Source organism: Oncorhynchus tshawytscha, linkage group LG07 (assembly GCF_018296145.1).
Source record: "Oncorhynchus tshawytscha isolate Ot180627B linkage group LG07, Otsh_v2.0, whole genome shotgun sequence".
Lineage (NCBI taxonomy): Eukaryota > Metazoa > Chordata > Actinopteri > Salmoniformes > Salmonidae > Oncorhynchus > Oncorhynchus tshawytscha.
Genome location: NC_056435.1, coordinates 7,908,230 through 7,928,715, shown reverse-complemented (window position 1 = coordinate 7,928,715; position 20,486 = coordinate 7,908,230). Strand labels below are relative to the sequence as shown.

The window sequence follows — 20,486 nt, the reverse complement described above, 5'->3', positions numbered from 1 at the left end:
ATCCTATCACTCTGATACTGTAAGCAACCCTGAGTCGCTTAACCCGGAAGCCAGCCAGGCTCGAATCCGGAACTGTAGTGATGCCTCAAGCACTACAGTGCCTTAGACCGCTGCACCACTCGGGAGGCAACTTTATTTGGTCCTGATGACAGTCAGTGGGTTTAGTGTGACTGGCATCTCTGCTGGGTGTAGTGGCACCTTATGACTTCCAGATGGCCTTGGGGACACCACTGATAAGCAGCACCAACACTTTGAAATATTCCGTTCAGATACTATACGAGGACTAGTAACTTCACGTATGTGCACTTAACCGTTTTTCTTATAGGTCACAAGCAAATGATGAAGAAAGTGAAAATAAGATGATTTCATCAGGTTATTTGGATATCCTTTCGTATGAACGACAAGATAACACATTGTCACCTGGCCATCGCCATGTTCTTCTGGCTTCTGTCCCTGCCCTTGATGATCATTGGTCACTTAGTATGCCCTTGCCTAGCGACTTTGGCTGGAGGTCTGGGCTTGTGCCATCTTCAGTTGGCACGGGGGCATACTGGAGACGGTGGGCACCTGCAGTGGCTGGCCTCAGGTCAGTCCTGAAGTGTGATAATTGCTCTGGAACCAGCCATACGGTTGCCTTCTGAGAAGCGTGCTCTTAAGAGCTACTGTGAACACATCCCAGTTCCAATGTCTGACGATAAGGGGTTCTCTCTATTTTCAGCTTAAGAAAGACCATTACAGTGTTCCTCAATGTAGGTTGTACCATATAATGTATACAGTCTGTACCATCATATTTTCCCAGCTCTGGATACACACAGTATATTTACACTATTAAGTCTGTCTAGCACGGGCAATATGCTCATGGGACGAGTCTAAACGGTACTCAGCTGGGTCATCTCTCAGAGGAATTCCCCATGATTCAATTATACGTGAACAGCACACGACGGCGGTCTAAAAATCAATGGAGGGCGTCTGTGGCCGCGAGATAACGCTTTACCCAAGAGAGGCATCACCAATACCAGTAATTCATTCAAGCTAGCCACAACCACGACCAAAGGATAAAGAAGCCACTACAGGTAGTTCCTATATAGCCAACCACTGACACAGTCACTGCATGCGTCTCCAAAGAACAGCTGGGTGGAATATTATGGCTAGGTGGCCAATATCTTCTACACTACTGTCTTATGCTCACTATACAGGCATGGCATAGACGAGCACATCATTAGGGCAAAGTCAAATAAGCTGGACATCTGTTTTTCCATACTGTTCCCGGGTCTCTGCTCATTTGGCCCGTGCTGTAATTCAATAGCACACTTTGGGAGTGTGTGTGTGTGTGGAGTATATGTGTGTGAAGGTATTCCCTCTTGACACTACACAGCTGGCCGCCTGCACTCAGGGCCAGCCAGGCGAAGTTACCCAGCGGTGCTTCTGGAGTTACACTCTTCCCTAGCTCCCTGAAAACAAACACCCCAAAAAGTATTGACCCTATGAAGGAATCACACCTTTTTTGAAACACAGTCCAGTTCTGCCTCAGTGTTCCTCTTCACACTTGGAAGAGCAGTGTGTGGAAACAAGGCACCGGCTGGACAAATACACAATATGGTTTTGGTCTGTATTTTCATACTCCATGTAGGCTTCTGTATGGACTTGTGCCTTTTTTTGTGGTTTATCACTGCTGTTGATAAACACAAGAGAATCTCCATTGAAATATATATATATATATTTTTTTAAACTTCAGGACTAGGCTAATCTGGGAAACCGACCCCTGAACTTCATAATAATCAAGGTAGTGTAGGATTGTTGGGCTGTTCTTGATATTACTGATATTTTTCATCCATGGAATCCATCTTTGGAATCCATCTTTGACACTCATCTCCACCTGTTGTTTACAGGGGTACATGGATGCCAACAAGTGCATCGAGGAGCTACTCAAACAGCTGGACGAAGAGCGGAGGAATGTCCGAAGGTAAGGGAGGATCCTCGATCTGCGCTGTGACAGCTGCTGCTGTTTGCCAATAAATATCAACAGCTGAATGCAATCTACTCTCAATGAGAACCAGCCGAACAATGTTGTTAAGTTTGGGAAGCTGACACAGTGCTTTGTGTGTAGTCTTGGTGAGAAAATGCTATTGTGAAGTGATGGTGAGGACAAGGTTGCTGAAGGTGGGGAAAGACAAAGGCGTACGTTCAGTCCATTTCAGTTTTGGGGTTGGCTGGGGACATTTCTCATGGAGACAATGGGGATGTGGAGAGGCCAAACTCATGACCTTGGCCCTCAAACCTATCCTTAGACCCTTGACTCTCCATGTCAAAAGAGCTGATTTCCCCCCATCCAGGAACAATTTTCCCCTTGAGCGAGCAGGGAGGCCTGGGAGAGGGGTCTCTGAGTGGACCCAGGGTGGATGGTGGGGGTTAGAGGTTGACCACTGACCAGGGCCTTTGCTACGGCAGGCTGGCTTTCAATAGAAGGGTAAGGAAGTGGTGTGTAAAAGAATGATTGTCTTGTCCACAGTCTCACTCACACTAATTTAGAAGAGGAGACTCTTCCTCTTTTGACCAGGAAAGTGACCTAATAACAGGTTTAGAGGGGCCTGGTTGTTATTGTGTGGACTGGCCCATGGGAGTTGTTGGGGTCTTCTCACTAGGGGCTGTTTGGAATCCACGAACTTGCTTAGACCTGGAGGGACATTGGGGACAGTGGGGGCAATAGCTAGGGTGGCTGACCCTAAGGTTTTCGTGATCATTGTTTAGTTTTGCTCAGGAGTTTTAATTTGTGTGTTTGCGTAATTTTTTTCTGCACGTAAAACTGAATGATGTTCTAATTCAATAATGATAATTTAGTCTATTCAACATTTCTTCCAGTAGCTCATATAGATAATCACTTACCTACAAATACTTTAAACTGACTTACGTATAATTACAATATTCAAATTCATGGTAATAAACCTCCTTGGAAGAGACAGCTACGCTGACAGACCTGACAGACCAGATCCTAGGGATTGTGACGCTTTTCTTCGGATGTTGCTTGATAGTGTTAGTGACAGTGATAAATGACTCCACACATTCTTTTGTTGGGCTGAAGCAGAAACTCAGGACTGATAAAGACAGGCACGCCTCCTTCCCTTTATTATGCTGTGTCTTACGGCTACATTATCGAGAGGACTTACATTGTATTCCTCTTTTTTTCCCGGGAATATGGAGGCAATCAATCCATCAAGAAGATGGAGAGAGAACGAATTGGATTTCACTAATTGAGTGCTTGTTATTTCTGTGTCCTACTGACCCAATGCAAACATTTATTTATACAGTCTATCACATTATAAATTAGTATTAAACAGACGTAGGATATTGTACCTGGTGTCAATATTACGTGCCATACTGTAAATGCCCTTTGTTTGATATTTTTACTACACTGTTAAGAGCTAGTAAAACAAGCATTTCGCTGCACCCTCTACAACATCTGCTAAACTGTTTATCAGACCAATAAACTTTGATTTGATTTGATGCTCTGTTCCACTTATACTTCCACTTGTACTGTGTTTTCAAAATACCCCTCCATATACCCCTCCATATACCCCTCCATATACCCCTCAAAATACCCCTCCATATACCCCTCAAAATACCCCTCCATATACCCCTCAAAATACCCCTCCATATACCCCTCAAAATACCCCTCCATATACCCCTAAAAATACTCCTGAAGAGAGGCATAATAAGTCATATCAAACTGTGTATGAATTGCAGGAAATGCATTTTAAAATGTCAAAAGAAATTCCGGGGGAGGAGCCCCGGACCCCTTTCTACTGTTCGACCACCCCAATATCTACACCACAATTTCGCCATTGCTATGTATTGTAATTGCAGGCTAAATAAAAACAGATCACAAATCAAAAAAATATATGAAAATGTCTGCCAACGAATACAAGAAAGCTCACTCCAAAAACACAGCTTTTGCCAGTGTTCTCATCATATGTAAAACCCATCTGTTCCATAATATAGTCCTCCTTGTATCCACTCCTTTCCACAACACTCTCCATCACACACACACACACACACACACACACACACACACACACACACACACACACACACACACACACACACACACACACACACACACACACACACACACACACACACACACACACAGCAATACACACAAGGAGCACAACAAAACCACAGTGGGGTACTGTCGCGGCATCGCTCATTATTTCATTAACTCTGATGACGTCCATGACAAACACAAACAAAGGCTCCACAGCCCTGTGTCAACATCATATTTAAAACCTCCAAACAAGACGAGACATGTCCTGATGCATCATGTACGCTTTCCTTATGGTTGTTACGGTTATATCTGATTCTCTCTGAACGTATCACACATAGGTTGATTGTATGTGGAAATTATTGGCCGAAAGATGGATTCACAGTAGATGTATTTGGCCAAACAACAATATTAAGTCTATGTTATGTACATCTATCTCTACATGAAAGTAGAGTGGGAATGTGGTGAAAGTGAAGTGAGTGACAGCTAGCTCTCTGTTTAGACAGTGAGCTATTGAATGGGAGCAGGCGTGATTTGGATGAGGACATATGGATGCTGCTTTAGGACACTAAAAAGCATGACTGGCTGGGTGGAAGGTCACGTGCCCTGTCTGAAAAGCTGCTGCGTCGAGGGAACAGAAATATATAATCTTCCTTGGCCTTGGATTAAAACAATGCAGATTAGTTTTTGTTCCCTCTTTCTGCCAATTCCTCCTTTTCCCCTTCATCTCCTCCTTCTTGAACTCTGTCCACGTGTCTGCGTTGGGATTGCTTGTGGTCTTATCTTATGTAATGAAAGTGTTTTTCATTCCATACTAAGTCTCTATTGACCTTTCCTTTGGGTATCTGTGCCAACATTTGATGTAGAACGCTGTCCGTTGATTAGCCAAGTGGCCAAAGCTGGTCTCACCTGGCCTTACCCTTAGCAGATGGTGTGCGTCTTTGTTTGTCTGTGACCCCTCCACACCTTGGAGGACTCAGGGACTCAGGGTAGCAGGGAGGTGGGGTGGGGAGCAGGGGAGAATGGGTACACTGCTGGAGATGTATGGAGGATCGTCTCTTAGGCTATGAGGACCGGCAAGTCGGGCATCTGCAGCCCTTCCTGAATGGACATTAGCCAGGACATCTGCTAATCAATAAACTATTTATCATCTTTAGAGAGGAATTATCCCTCCAAATTTGAGGGAAGTGGGAGGTCTGGCAGTTGGTTTTGATAGATTATCTGTCCATTTTAAAATATCTTTGTTTGGATGTATTTCTCTTTGGGTGTAAATGTAGTGGAAAGCAACTCTTTGTCGTTCTCTAACGTTCAGCCATAAATGTATACTGTATTCCCATAGCTGTCCTTCATTTGTCTGTGTGTGTCCTTGCCTGATCAGGACATTGCCACTACTCACCAGTACTGGATTATGCTTAGATGGTGAATTATAGCCACCAGAGCAGTGTGTTCATTTACCAGTTTAGCTTGCAAATGGGATTTCATACATAGTAAATGGACTTATTTTCCTTCTGAATTCCCTCTAATTTATTTTGGCAATAATCCCTCCCTTCATGAAATTGCAGCGTCTCAGTTGAAGACCCTAATGCAGCATTATGATCATCAAAAACAGTTCATAGTTTAGTATATGATTAAATACATCTTTATCGAGTTCCATTTTGGGCGCAGACTGAGGGACACTTGAATTGAAAGCGAGCCCGTGTGTGTGTGTGTGTGTGTGCACGTGTGTTCATGTTTATGTTTGTGTGTTTTCATCCACTATTATGATAGCACGCCAACGGAGGAGGCTTTTCCTACGCTGATGTTAACGGCTTGTGACTGTGGCTGTGTGGCTTACTGATGTTACTACAAGGCATGTCTCGATCTCAAAGACGCCTCTGTGCCTCCACCGCCGCTGTAATCCTGTGTGGAAGTGTGCGGCCCTCTCTCCATCTCTCCCTCTCTCCCCCTCTCTCACTCTCTATGTCTCTCCCTCTCTCCCTCTCTCCTGCTCTCCCTCTCTCCCTCTCCAGATGATGAGGATAGTATGCCCTCATCTGCCCTCATCTTGGTATGCCCCCCCGAGGCTCTGTTCTGCAGCCGTCGCACTTGGGTGAAGACCATGCATTTGACAACTGTAATTGGATAAGTTGACCAGTCTAACACTTTAATTTGATAATGCTAAGCCCCCCACCAGAGACCTAATACGGTCAATTGTGTATTTATGTGCCCTCCTGTGAGTGAGAGACTTAGCCTAATTCATTGATTAGAGGTCAGTTCCCCCACGATATTTGGAGATAAATTAATCCATTGGTTTTCTATACAAATGTTCTGCAGAGAGATCCCCCCCCCCCCTTTTTCCCTCAGCAAACTCTCATCAAATGAATGTTTGTATTTGATGGGATTCGGTTAAATATGTTTATTTTAGTAATCAGCGGTTATGTTACTATCAAGCTCTTACACGTGTGTCCTGATGAAAATAGTGTACTTTGAGCTACGCAAGAGTTCACTCTGAACAGGGAACTGAACAATGCTTGTGGAAACGTGCACCATGTGCTTTTAGCCTACATTCCATCTTTTATTAGCATAAAGCTAACTTTAGCTTAGTCTAAGCTTAGTCTTAGCTTAGCCTTAGCTTAGCTTACACTTAGCTGCTGAGCTTAGTCTTTAATCAGAGCACCGTGGAGAGCTGTGCTCACTGTTGTGCATCTTGTTGGTCAATACTGGACTGTACTATCTATCAATTGAAGCTTAACTCATATAAATAGACCAGATGATGAAATCACTTCGGCCAATTAGTGCAAGCCTGACACTGTTGTTGGCCCATAACACAAGTCGGCCATGACTGCCACAGTGCATTATATGGATCTCCAACCACTAACATCAACCCAGTCTGGTCCTGTGCTGTTTATGTCTGTGGCTCCTGTAAGATAGCCTGGTTAAACCAAACGGAGACGCTGCATTCACCGGTGATCACAGTTGAACGCCGCATTCAGTCTGGTTTAACCAGGCTTAACTGTAGGCCAAATGTAAGAGCCCTGCGGGTCTCCCGTGATTTATCAGTATGGCCAGGCCTGGCTAAAAACATGCATCAGTTTTATGGCGCTTATGAGAGGAAAGAGGTTAATCGAACGGGTTAATGAAGTTTTTTATTGATACGTTCTCAAGGTCGCGTCGTCTTAACTCGCCGTAATATCTCTGTGCCATTGTACAGTGGAGAAGAAAGCACTTAGGCTAGTGACTGAAATGTTATGCCGGTCCTTTATCCATTCGCCACCCCCACCATTCAGACCACATACTACCACAGAAGCGTCCTTGTTGGGCCATGCGTGTCTCTTTATGATATACTCAAGGTCAATCATAAGCTAAGTGGTCATCTACAGTAGTGGCCATTTTGAATTTGAAAGCATCCTGTTACTTAAGATGAGTGTTTGTGTGCTTGTGTTCAATTCTTACATGACCGAGGTCAATGGTAGGCTACACAAAGAAGGGCTCTGTAAAATCTGTTCTAACCTCAGGGGTCTTTCCTGGTTAAATAGGTTGAATAAATAAACAATATTATACAACATTATAATAAAGGGACTTTTTGTTGTGCTGCTTACAGTACTGTAGGTCTATTGAGTGGAGGTATTAGGACTGTTCTTGTGGAAAATCAGACCTGGTGAAGAAGAGTGGTCACTGTGGCGTTGTGTAATTACTAATGAACACTGCTATTTACCCAACCAACCCGATGGCTTCCACATCATAAATCTCATGATGCCCGCCATGCTAACTATAGCACCACATACACACATCACAGCGCTTGAGTCGCTATGTTGTTCTATTTTGAGAAAAATGGGTGGCATCTACAGTTGTGATGCTTTGAGTCTTTGTTAGTACAGTATATTAGGTGAGCGATTATTTCCTGTGATGTTTTGAGTCTTTGAGTGGAGTTCCTTGGCTTTATTATCAAGGTGAGCTAGTAGGCTTAACAATGTTTTTTGCTCTTTTGTACGTATTCACCAAAGCATGCAGTTGTTTTGACTAACACGGTCGCTTTTAACCGTTTGGAACATCTTTGTATTGAGATGTGTGGCGAGATAGAGGATGTGCAGGTTTGGGCGCAGTATGATTCTGGAAGTCACAGTGGCTGCATCTGTGCTGTTCACCTCCAGCCAAATACCAGACTGACTCAGTCAACATGTATTGGGTTTGGGTGCTGTTAATGAATTAAACCTTGCTGTATGATTTCAGTACGGATTGTATTACAGTATTTATTGCTTTATAACATTGTATATGCTGTAGGTTTTGTGGTCCTTTTTAGCTCATGTGGTAGAACATGGTGCTTATGACGCCAGGGTAGTGAGTTCGATTACTGGGACCACCAATACTTAAAATATATGCACACATGACTGTAAGTCGCTTTGGATAAAAGTGTCTGCCAAATGGCATATATTATTAAATTTGATTATATATATATTATTTTGTGTCAGCATAGTAATCATTGGTCAACCTACTGGTCACAGATCAGTTTGTGCTGTCTGGTCAATTTGGCATGCCAATGACCGTAGGAATTGGCTATACAGGACTGATCTGGGACCAGGCAAATCATTGTTGTGTTTAGAGTAGTGAAAATATGGTGTTTAATCCAAACGTACATCCCCCGCATGTCATGCTCCCCCCTAGCCATAGCCCTTGCATAGCCCTGGCTAGCCATAGCCATTGCATTACACAGAAGTGTAACGACTCATGGTGTAATCATAACAACATACAGGAACTCAAGTTCTTCTGCTCACCCGATCTAGAATTCCTTACAGTCAAGTGCTGGCCATTTCACCTGCCAAGAGAATTCTCGTCAGTTATAGTCACACCTGTGTACATTCCCCCTCAAGCAGACACCAAGATGGCCATCGAGGAACTTCACTGGACGATATGCAAACTGGAAACCATATATCCTGAAGCTGTGTTTATTGTAGCTGGGGATTTTAACCTAGAAAATTTGAGAACAAGTCTACCTAAATTCTTCCAGCATATTGATTGCGCAACGTGCATGAGCAATACCCTCGACCACTGCTACTCTAACTTCCGCATGCATACAAAGCCCTACCACGCCCTCCGTTCGGCAAATCCGACCACGACACCATCTTGCTCCTTCCGTCTTATAGGCAGAAACTCAAACAGGGTATACCAGTGACAAGAACCATTCATCGCTGGTGCAACCAATCGTAAGCCACGCTTCAAGATTGTTTTGATCACGAGGACTGAAATATGTTCCGGTCAGCCTCAGAGAACAACATCGACCTTTACGCTGACACGGTGAGTACGTTTATAAAGAAGTGCATTGGAGATGTTGTACCCCCTGTGACTATTAAAACCTACCCTAACCAGATGGCGGCATTCGTGCAAAACTGAAAGCGCGATCCACTGCATTTTACCATGGAAAGGTGTCTGGGAATATGTCTGAATATAAACAGTGTAGCTATTCCCCATGCAAGGCAATAAAACAAGCGAAATGCCAGTACAGGGACAAGGTGGAGTCGCAATTCAACGGCTCAGACATCAGATGTATGTGGCAGTGTCTACAGGAAATCACGGACTACAAAAAGAAATTCAACCACGTCACTGACACTGATGTTTCGCTTCCAGTTTCGCTTTCACACCTTCTTTGCCAGCTTTGAGGATAATACAGGGCCACCATTGCGGCCTGCTAACAAGGACTGCACCCCTGCATTCCTTATTCTCCGTGGCTGATGTGAGTAAAACATTTAAACGTGTTAACCCTCGCAAGGCTGCTGGCCCAGACGACATCCCTAGCAGGGTCCTCAGAGCATGCGCAGTCCAGCTGGCTGGTGTGTTTACGGATATATTCAATCGCTCCCTATCCCAGTCTGTTGTCCCAACTTGATTCAAAATAGCTACCATTATTCCTCTACCCAAGAATGCAAAGATAACTGAACTAAATGACTAAATGACTACTTCTGTCATCATGAAGTGCTTTGAGAGACTGGTCAAGGATCATATCACCTCCACCTTACCGGCCACCCTAGACCGACTTCAGTTTGCATACCGCCACCACAGGTCCACAGACGACACAATCGGCATCACACTGCACACTGCCCTATTGCATCTGGACAAAAGGAATACCTATGTAAGAATGCTGTTCATTGACTACAGCTCAGCATTCAACACCATAGTACCCTCCAAGTTCATCATCAAGCTGGAGGTCCTGGGTCTCAACCCCGCCCTGTGCAATTAGGTCCTGGACTGTCTGACGGGCTGTCCCCAGGTGGTGAAGGTAGGAAACAACATATCAACTTCACTGACCCTAACACTGGGGCCCCACAAGGGTGTGTGTTCAGCCCCCTCCTGTACTCCCTGTTCACCCACGACTGTGTGGCCATGCACACCTTCAACAAAATCATCAAGTTTGCAGACGACACAACAGTAGTGGGCTTGATTACCAACAACGACAAGACGGCCTACAGGGAGGAGGTGAGGGTACTCAGAGTGTGGTGTCAGGAAAACAACCTCTCACTCAATGATAACAAAACAAAGGAGATGATTTTGGACTTCAGGAAACAGCAGAGGGAGCACCCCCCTATCCACATTGAAGGGACAGCAGAGGAGAAGGTGGAAAGTTTTAAGTTCCTCGGCGTACACATCACAGACAAACTGAAATGGTCCACTCACATAGACAGTGTTGTGAAGAAGGCGCAACAGAGCCTCTTCAACCTCAGCAGGCTGAAGAAATTTGGTTTGTCACCCAAAACCCTGACAAACTTTTACAGATCCACAATCGAGAGCATCCTTTTGGGCTGTATCACAGCCTGATACGGCAACTGCACCGCCCTCAACCGCAAGGCTCTCCAGAGGGTGGTGCGGTCTGTACAACGCATCACCGGGGGCAAACTACCTGCCCTCCATGACACCTACAGCACCCGATGTCACAGGAAGGCCAAAAAGATAATCAAGGACATCAACCATCCAAACCACTGCCTGTTCACATCGCTACCATCCAGAAGGCGAGTTCAGTACAGGTGCATCAAAGCTGGGACCGAGAGACTGAAAAACAGCTTCTCTCTCAAGGCCATCAGACTGCTAAACAGCAGTCACTAACTCAGAGAGGCTGCTGCCTACATTGAGACCCAATCACTGGCCACTTTAATAAATGGATCACTCTTCACTTTATACAATGCACTCCAAATAATGCCACTTTAATAATGTTTACATATCTTACATTATTCATATCACATATATATATATACTGTATTTTATACCATCTATAGCACCTTGCCTATGCAGCTCGGCCATCGCTCATCCATATACGTACATGTACATATTCTCATTCACCCCTTTCGATTTGTGTGTATTCGGTAGTTGTTGGGAATTGTTAGATTACTTGTTAGATATTACCTCACTGTCGGAACTAGAAGCACAAGCATTTCGCTACACTATTAATATCTGCTAACGATGTGTATGTGACAAATACAATTTGATTTGATTTGAAGTGTCATTGTACGAAGGACTCTTCTGTAACGGGGGGTTTTGTTTAAGAACCGTGATGCTCGGTCTGAACAATAACACACATTGCTTACGTTACGGTTTTGGAAGCATAAGGACCGTACCTTTCATATTGGCGATAAATCACTTGATACACACCTGTATGGGTCCAGGTTAAAGCTCGTGTTTACGGAAACCAACCGGAAGACCAAGGGACAACCTTAGCTATCTACATCTAGCATGTTCTGATCCCCTGTGTGGAACAGAAGAGGGCCACCAGAAATGTGTTGTCACGGAAAAATACTGTCGGCTGCAACTGTGACAAGGCCGGTTAAAACAGTGTAGAGTTTCGATTTTACAGTGTAGATTTTACAGTGTAGATTTTGCAGTGTAGATTTTACAATGTAGATTTTACAGTGTAGATTTTACAGTGTATATTTTACAGTGTAGATTTTGCTTTTGTGAAATGATTTTGATGTGATATGAAAGTAGAGGGATTTATGTTTCTAGAACCGTAATCCCATTGAGAATCGATTCCCGTTTAGATGGAGTATTTGGCTGACTTCTCCCTCTGAAAATAACATATAAGGTCCTTGGACCTTAAGGAGCAACGGTAGGCTCCTTAAGAGTACATCTTGGGCTACCTACCCCCATTCCCTTCAGTAGCACAGTCAGGCTAGGAAGGGTGTCGCAGACAAACCTGCACCCCCAGCATATCACGCCAACCCATTCCCTTGCTTAATGGAACATGACAGAGGCACATTATCACAGATCGCACTCATCGTGTGACACATTCAATCTGGCCCCCAACAAAATGTTAAACGGCTGTTCCAGTTTGCGGCCGGTGGGGCCGATCCAAAGTGGACGAACACAGCTCAGATGATTTGCATAGTCTGACTTCTGTCTCGGGCGGTGGTTGAGAGCAGTGGAGCCCGAGCGGGATAGCCTGTGTGTGGTTTGGGTAAATAAACACCCATGTCACACTATGGCATTCCCATCGCTCGTCTCAACATGCAAACAGCCCAAGGGGGTAGTCTGTTGACAACTAAAAATATGCTATAAACACTTCTGAGGTAGCTTCAAAAGGGTATTTAGACTTTAGCGTACCTCATTTGGTGTTCAGACATTCAGACATGTATAGAAATGCTTGGACGTTGTGTATGTCTGAGCCAATAAGATGTGGTAAAAAGTGTTTGAGGCCCTGAAGATTAAGGGGTGAAGACATTTACACACACACACACACACACACACACACACACACACACACACACACACACACACACACACACACACACACACACACACACACACACACACACACACACACACACACACACACACACACACACACACTCACTCACCCCTGGACATGTTGTGACTCTTCTAATACAATGTCCATGTGGTGGAAGTCCAAACAAACAGAGCTTCCTGTTTCGGGGGGATCGGACTCTGCTATGAATGACTTGGCTTGGTCTGCTGGTTTCTGTCTCACTACAGACAAGCTGTGTTTCTGTGTGTCCATTTTGGATCCCGTTGTAGACTTGGCCATCGCTCAACGTTGGGGGGCGTGCAGTTTATTGAATTAAAGTGGGGGCGACTCCTCAATATTTCTTGATTATGTATCCGTTCCTGTTGACTTCTGAGTCCATTTATCTTTTTTTTATCTAAACAGGACAATGGGACCAAATTGATGACCACCTGCTCTAGAAATCAAATTAGACCCTCACCACATATTCATATTGTGTGTGTGTGTGTGTGTGTGTGTGTGACACATCTGCAACTTATGATAAATGCAATAAAGCTTGATGCGTGACACTTTGGTCATATTCAGTATAATTAGCCGTCGTCAATCTTCCCTGTTATTATGATGAATAGGTTTCTCACTGTCAATTTTATGGGACACAATGATCCAGTAATGAAAATGTGTAGTCTTGACACGCCAAGATTTTACAATCACCACACAAACTTTCCAGCTGATGTTGCATCATCTAACCGGTTCAAATGTTGGCTTTCAGATCCTGCGTGTTCTCACTGCAATGTGCGCGTTTCTAGTTTTTTACCCTCATCTAATTAACTCCTAACTTTCTATGACCCAAAATGCGGTGGTATGTGCATGTTTATTTTTCACCCAACTACAACTTTCATTTGTCATAAATTTAGCTAGGAGGCATCCGCTTCTGTCCCCTTTGGTTGTGGTGCTACTAATTGTTCATGTGTTTAGCGTAATTGTTCATTTAGCGACATTAGCGACTAGTGAATGTTGGGCAGAGGGACCATGATTGGCTAGGCTGGGAGTAGCTCTTCCTTTCTCTTCCTCTTTATTTTAACAAGGACTGCTTTCGCCTGCCGGGACCCTTTCAATTTCCCTTTCACCCCTCCAGTGTCTTCCCCCTTTTCACACTGGAGGGGGGAGACAATGGAGAGGGGTCCCCTCCCCCTTCCTCTCCACTTCTCCCCCATTTCTCCCCCATCTACCCTCGTAGGCGTCCTGATCGAGAGGCTCGGGGCTTTGGTTTGTCACAGCCATTCAGCTGAGACTGATTGTGATTGCGGCAGATGGGCTGGAGTGTGTCCCAAGCAGCCAGGCCTCTCTCTCTCTCTCTCTCTCTCTCTCTCTCTCTCTCTCTCTCTCTCTCTCTCTCTCTCTCTCTCTCTCTCTCTCTCTCTCTCTCTCTCTCTCTCTCTCTCTCTCTCTCTCTCTCTCTCTCTCTCTCTCTCTCTCTCTCTCTCTCTCTCTCTCTCTCTCTCTCTCTCTCTCTCTCTCTCTCTCTCTCTCTCTCTCTCTCTCTCTCTCTCTCTCTCTCTCTCTCTCTCTCTCTCTCTCTCTCTCTCTCTCTGAAAAGAGCTCAGTCAGAAACATCTCAAGCCGAACTCCACTCACGTCCCTGAACCCCCCCGCCCCCCTCACTGCTGTCACCTACCCCTTCCCCATCTCCTCACCCCCTTCATCCCCCTTCATCTCCCCAGAGGAAAGTGGCACCTTCAGAGCCAGCAGCCATCTCACCCCTTCCTACACCCCACCACCCCCCAACACATGTTAAACGTCCTGTAGCTTGAGCAGGAGAGGAGCGCTGAGGCACAGAAAGAGGAGGGACCTCGAGAGTGAGACAGAGAGAGAAAGAGAGACTGTGTGAGAGCGGCAGAGTATGTAACGCGAGTGCGAGCGAGAGAGGGGCAGAGAGGGAGAGAGACAGAGGAGAAAGTGAGAAACGGCGTTGAGAGGCAGCAGTGTGCATGTTGTCAGAGGGAGATTGAGAGAACGAGAGAGGCAGAGTGATAGAAACACACACAGTGTGTGTGAGTGAGGACAGGCAGAGATTGTGTGTAGAGCAAGTCAGAGAGAGAGAAAGAGGGAGTGCAATAGAAAGAGAGAGGCTCAGAGAGAGAGAGAGTGAGAGAGAGAGAGGGCGATCGCTGTTCTGCTCAGTTGTCACACCGAGCAGAGGGCTGCATTGTGGATGTAAACTTTATCGTGGGTGGGATCAGTGGCTTGCAGCAGCTGCTGTGCAGTGCAGCGTGCAGCAGGATTACCATGTGAGTCAGCTGAAGACCGAACACCAGGATGCATCACCTCAGGCATGGTAAGGAGAACACCTAGACGCTCATAACACCGCCACTCTTTTCCTTTTAAGACAGGAGATGTCCCTTTAAGGGTGGAGATGTCCCTTTAAGAGTGGTGATGTCCCTTTAAGACAGGAGATGTCCCTTTAAGACATGGGACTTCAGCAATATTTTCTCTCCGATTTTGTGGACTGGGGGCATCACGCTTCTGTATCAGGTGCATAGGCTTCTACGCGACCAGGTTATTATGTTGGGCTTAAAGGTGTTGTGTTTTCTTCCTGTTGTCATTTCATGTTGCCGTGAATTTCAGCCAGATGTGTCCTTTAAGTCGCAAGGAGCCGCAAAGTTAAATACAGTGTACTTGCGCCCTTGCTGCGTACGTGTCGTTGATTGTAGCGTTGCCATATTAGACCGGTTGTGCCTCTTTAAATCAGGGTCAGCTTGCTGTGAGCTATGTTTGTCCAACTGGTCCCGATGAGCGTGTAGCCTAACGTTAGCTACATTTCTTATTTCAGGAATGAGGCTACTTACAGGAGATGATCCTGATTTGCAGGATCCCTTTATTAGCCAGTGCAGGGAAAAGGAAAGCAATTGTGTGCCCTGTTGCTAGTGGCAACGGCACAGGGGCCGGCCCTGTAAGGAGGCTTTAATTCTGATTGATTGATAACGGAGGGAATATGTGCCCAATCGTTCACGGAGAGGTACAACAAGCTAGTCTGGGAGGTGTGTGTGTGTGTTGGAATGTATTTCGTCCCCTCTAAGCCATATTAAAGATTAGTATGTTTCCCCCAGCAGTGAGTCTAATCCTGCCATAGAAACAGCAGTAGTGGGGTATGGATTGTGCTCCCTTGCTGGGACTGTGTGTGTGCACATCATTACTGCTTTGGCTTGGGTGCCCCTGGCTCTCCCCCAGTGTGTGTGTGTGTGTGTGTGTGTGCGTGTGTGTGTGTGTGTGTGTGCCTGCGTTGTGGATGGAGGTGGGGCTCCCGTAGACCACTACCCCTATTCCTCCATGACTGGTGAGGGGAGAGCTAGCTAGCTACATGTGCCAGCCCCACAGCAGTCACCGTATACGGGATAACTGTACTGCATGCACGCCCTTATCAACAGAAACCTTAGCTGTCACTCAAACAGCACTGACTTGAGCGACGACTCCTATTTCTGTCCTGGTGATTAAACAACGAGGCGACAGAAACACATCAACATGACAACACAGGACCTGAGGAGATGACAACATGTTTGTTGGTTTATTTTCTCCTGTCAAACTGTGTTATTCTGTCTCAAACAAACACACTTGCGTTGCGGTTAGACTATGTAATAGCATTGCAGTTTTACTCTGTTATTCTTTAACAACATATTTTTTTAATCACAAGGGAGGCTATGATTGCCAATAATGATTCACTATAATGCTATATGGTTCAGGGTAAGTTGCCCCCAAGGCAGTGATACTTTACAGGCAGCCTGGGCCAGCTTCTGGCCAAGTGAAAGTGTTCACACTGGGCAGATGCGTTGCTGGTGCTGTACAGTTTGAGGCCAGCGTCCTGTGAAACATACCTGGGGATTAGTTTAAGAGGATTGCGAAGTAGAAGATGTGATTTGATGGAATTAAAGCGTCATGCTGCATGTGTCCCCGCGATGGATGAATGAAAACATTTTCTGAGTGACATGATCTTTTTTCCTCCCATTCTACTCCCGTACAGATGTAAACGTACGTCATTAACTGTACTTTGTGATCTACGGTGTATGGAGCCAGTTTTTAAGTGTGTTGTTGTGTGAGAAATGTATTGTGGAGTCACTGGATTGGTTGTGTAAATGTCCTATTTGTTATAATCCCACTAAGAGTATACTTTCAGATGAAACCATATGAATGTTGAAAGTTGATCTTTTAGTGGAAGTACTGTAAACCTTGTCATGCCAGTCCAACCAGTGGTATGGTGGCACAACATATTATCCACTCACAATGTCCTGCCAACCACTTTGCATGTAATCCAAATGTCTACATGGACAGTCAGATTGTTGACAGACAAGCCACTGCCAGTAAGCATACAGGGATCACAACTGGTTACTGCCATCCCCTCATCAAATATGATGCTTTTAGTCCTCTCTTTCTCTCTCTTCTCACTATCTTCTCTCTCTCTTCCCTCTCTCTTCCCTCTCTCTTTCTCTCTCTCTCTCTCTCTCTCTCTCTCTCTCTCTCTCTCTCCTCCCTCCCTCTCTTCTCTCCCTCCCTCTCTTCTCTCCCTCCCTCTCTTCTCTCCCCCCTCCCTCTCTCCCTCTCTTCTCTCCCTCCCTCTCTTCTCTCCCTCCCTCTCTTCCCTCCTCCCTCTCTTCCCTCTCCCTCTCTTCCCTCTCTCTCCCTCTCTTCCCTCTCCTCCCCCTCTCTTCTCTCTCCTCCCCCTCTCTCCCCTCCTTCCTCTCTTCCATTCATCGACCCAGCTAGCCTATTGGGTTCAGGTCAAAATGAATTACTGAGGAATGTTCTCCTGTTCAATGGCCAGCCCCAGTGTGTCCCAGCATGGGAGCATTTCCACCTCATTTGCAGCCAGACTTGTTTCATTTGGGAAGAGGACCCAATTCCCCAGAGGCCAGTCTATCTCCAGCTCTGTGGTGTCCAGCACTGGAGTTGGACACACTCGCACACATGCAAACACACACTTAAATGAGCATGAACAAGAATGCACGCACGCACGCACACACACACACACACACACACACACACACACACACACACACACAGTAGGGAGACCCAGAGGCGCCCATAAAGCAGTAATGATGTGTGAGGCCTGAGTGTGAGACCTGAGTGTGAGACCTGAGTGTGAGACCTGAGTGTGAGGCCTGAGTGTGAGGCCTGAGTTCCTCTCCCCTCTCTAACCTTTGGCTCTGTTTAGACAGTCTGTACTGCTGCTGACGACCACTCACATCAATTAGGAGCAGCAGTGAATGCATTCCTCCCATAGTCCCGCTACACATTTATCTTGCTAAGAACAGCACGTGGGAAACTCTAAAAACAGCAGAGGTCTTTGGAGGGCTCCCCGACTTGGGACAAGCCAGTATGAGCCTGTTTCGGTCTGAGTCTGTCTAAGTTTCCCTGTTGAAAATGGGGCAAGGCAAATGCCTTGTCTCTGATGGATAGCTCAGTCATTTTGAGATTAGCAAGATTTCAGCTTGGCAGCTGTGTAGGCTATATGAATGCATTTGTTCTATAGTTGCAGCGACTCTGCTTGTTTTCGATTGCCAACATAGTTTCAAATGTGAAAGACATATTTCAAATGTGAAAGACTGTTAAATCCTTGTCATGTTGTGGCTGACGGCCTTCTGAATCTAGTGTCCTACTCAAAAGCAACATTAAAAGTTAATACCCCAACACCATTTATAGGCAATAAAAGGGTTTTATGTGGTAACTGTCAATGGATGGTGTTGGTGGAATCTGATTACTCCTTTGCCTTTAGAGACAAAGTACAATATTACCCTGTTAAATTATGCCATTAAAATGCCACATTCCTGTGGTTTAAAATGGCTGGGTTCGCTCTATGGGAGTTCTCCAAGGTGAAAATGTTAGCAGGACATTATTCCAGTCGCTAACTGCTGAATTGCAAAGTTTGCCAATCAGGTTTGGCCCACAAAATAAAGCCATGGATTATATTTCTCATCAGAGCCTTTATGCAATGACAGATTCTTGGAACACAGGCTTGTAGAACTCTAGTTGTTGTGTGCCTCTTTAAATATAACCTTAATCTTTAATTGTGTTGGCATCTATCCCTTTGATACATGTGTCCACTAAGGATTAAGTTTAAGAGATAAAACCGGTGGACATAAAAGTTATTTGGAAACACCCCAGATTGGATTTAGTTTTAAGACTTTAAGACTAGTTTTAAGCAGTGTGTTTTCAGCAGTAACTGGGTCATAACTTTCACATGCAAACTATTTATGAGAAGATTGATGTGTCTGCCGTCATTTGAGAGTTTTTTGTTTTGTTGCCATCAAAGCTTCATACTTTATCCCACAAAGATGTGATGAGAAAAAGCTACAATGTTAACGGTATACAGTTGCAACCTCACAGTCCAACCAAAAGGTGCGTGGATGGAGAAGACGACAGGATGTGTGACATTTTGAAGAAAATCCTTTCTTTATTGTTAAAACCTAGAAACATAAGCCTCCATCATGATTCTTAACCAAGGACAGGTGTCAAACCATTCTAGTAACATCTCGATTGACCTTCTCACACGTTTTAAAGCCCTTTTCGGAAACAAAACTATTTATGACGTTTGTTGGGAATGAACTGGAGCGTCTTTATCAGGCCTCTCAGTTGGAGTGCTGATGTAGGATCTGGTTCCCCCTGTCAATGTCATCTTATTCATTGTGACATAAAATGCGTAGCTGATCCTAAATCAGCACTTTGAGTCACATGGCTTCAGATTGAGGTTAACCCGAGCCTGGGGAATGTCAACAAACTTCATCTCCCCTCTATCCCAATCGTAAATCACAGGATAATTGTGGGAGAAACAAGCAGACCTCATCCACTTGCCGTTTCTTTACTTTTTATATGGCTCTGTGGGGTCAGACTTGGATTGGCTGCTGGTACCTGGTGCTCTCTTACATAGAGACATAGATGTGTGTGTGTGTGTGTGTCCACATCGGTATGTGTGTGTCAGTGTGTGACATAGCTAACACGTTGTAATGGCCTCGTCGGGGAGACCGGAGACCCTTGAGAGAACGAGATCCAGTGTTGACCCGTACCTTTGTGTCTATTCTAGAGGAATGACTTGTTTGTCTGCTGCTGTAAAAGGGGACAGTGTTTGCGCTGCCTCTGAAACGATGGTCGATGGCTTCCCATTCACAATGAGTAAAAAGGGACCAGGGGTGGCCTTTAAAACTAGCCTGGATGAGTCAGCAGTAAACAGCCATAATGGGGTATGTGTGTGTGTGTGTGTGTGTGTGTGTGTGTGTATGTGTGTGAGGCTTAAGAGTGAGTCCCCCCATATTGAGAGGCAGTCAGTGCATTTGAAGGGCCTGCTGCAGAGCGCATGAAAAGCTTGTGTGGTTTGATATAGATGGTGAAAGTGCCCTATAGTGTGTATGTTTGTGTGCATGCATGCATACGTGTGTGCATGTACACACAGTCACGTGCGCATTCGTGCACGTTTGCGTCTGGTTCCAACACTGAACACCTGCAGTGGTTTGTGACCGATGATTCACAATCTCCATTCACCGTGCCCGAGCCGACTGTTTGCATCCTGTCTGTGAACTGTCTTGTGAACATTCTGTCTGTGAACTGTCTTGTGATGGCGGGGCATCAGAGGCCATTTCAGAGTACATCTGTTCTGTCGGAGTGTTTCGTTCCGTCTGAGGTGGAATGCGTCTGACTGTGGCTGATGTGGTTTAGAAACAATCGAGGTCAGCCGTGACATGCCCAATGAGAAAACGTTTAGAG

General features: G+C 45.3%; 1 protein-coding gene across 6 annotated transcripts in view; it reads left to right on the top strand.

Moving 5' to 3' along the window:
* LOC112255162 (nck-associated protein 5) overlaps positions 1-20,486 on the top strand; it is a 175,752-nt gene that overhangs the window by 54,823 nt on the left and 100,443 nt on the right. For 4 of the 6 annotated variants that reach the window (XR_006083685.1, XM_042323988.1, XM_042323989.1 and 1 more), the window contains exon 3: positions 1,890-1,963. Coding sequence is in view for 3 of the 6 variants with exons in the window: in XM_042323988.1 (XP_042179922.1) it covers positions 1,890-1,963 (74 nt within the window). In the remaining 3 variants the exon portion in view is untranslated. Of the gene's footprint in view, positions 1-1,889; positions 1,964-14,639; positions 15,076-15,245; positions 15,297-20,486 lie in introns of those variants that run through there. The other 2 variants (XM_042323990.1, XM_042323991.1) reach the window with 2 other exon arrangements.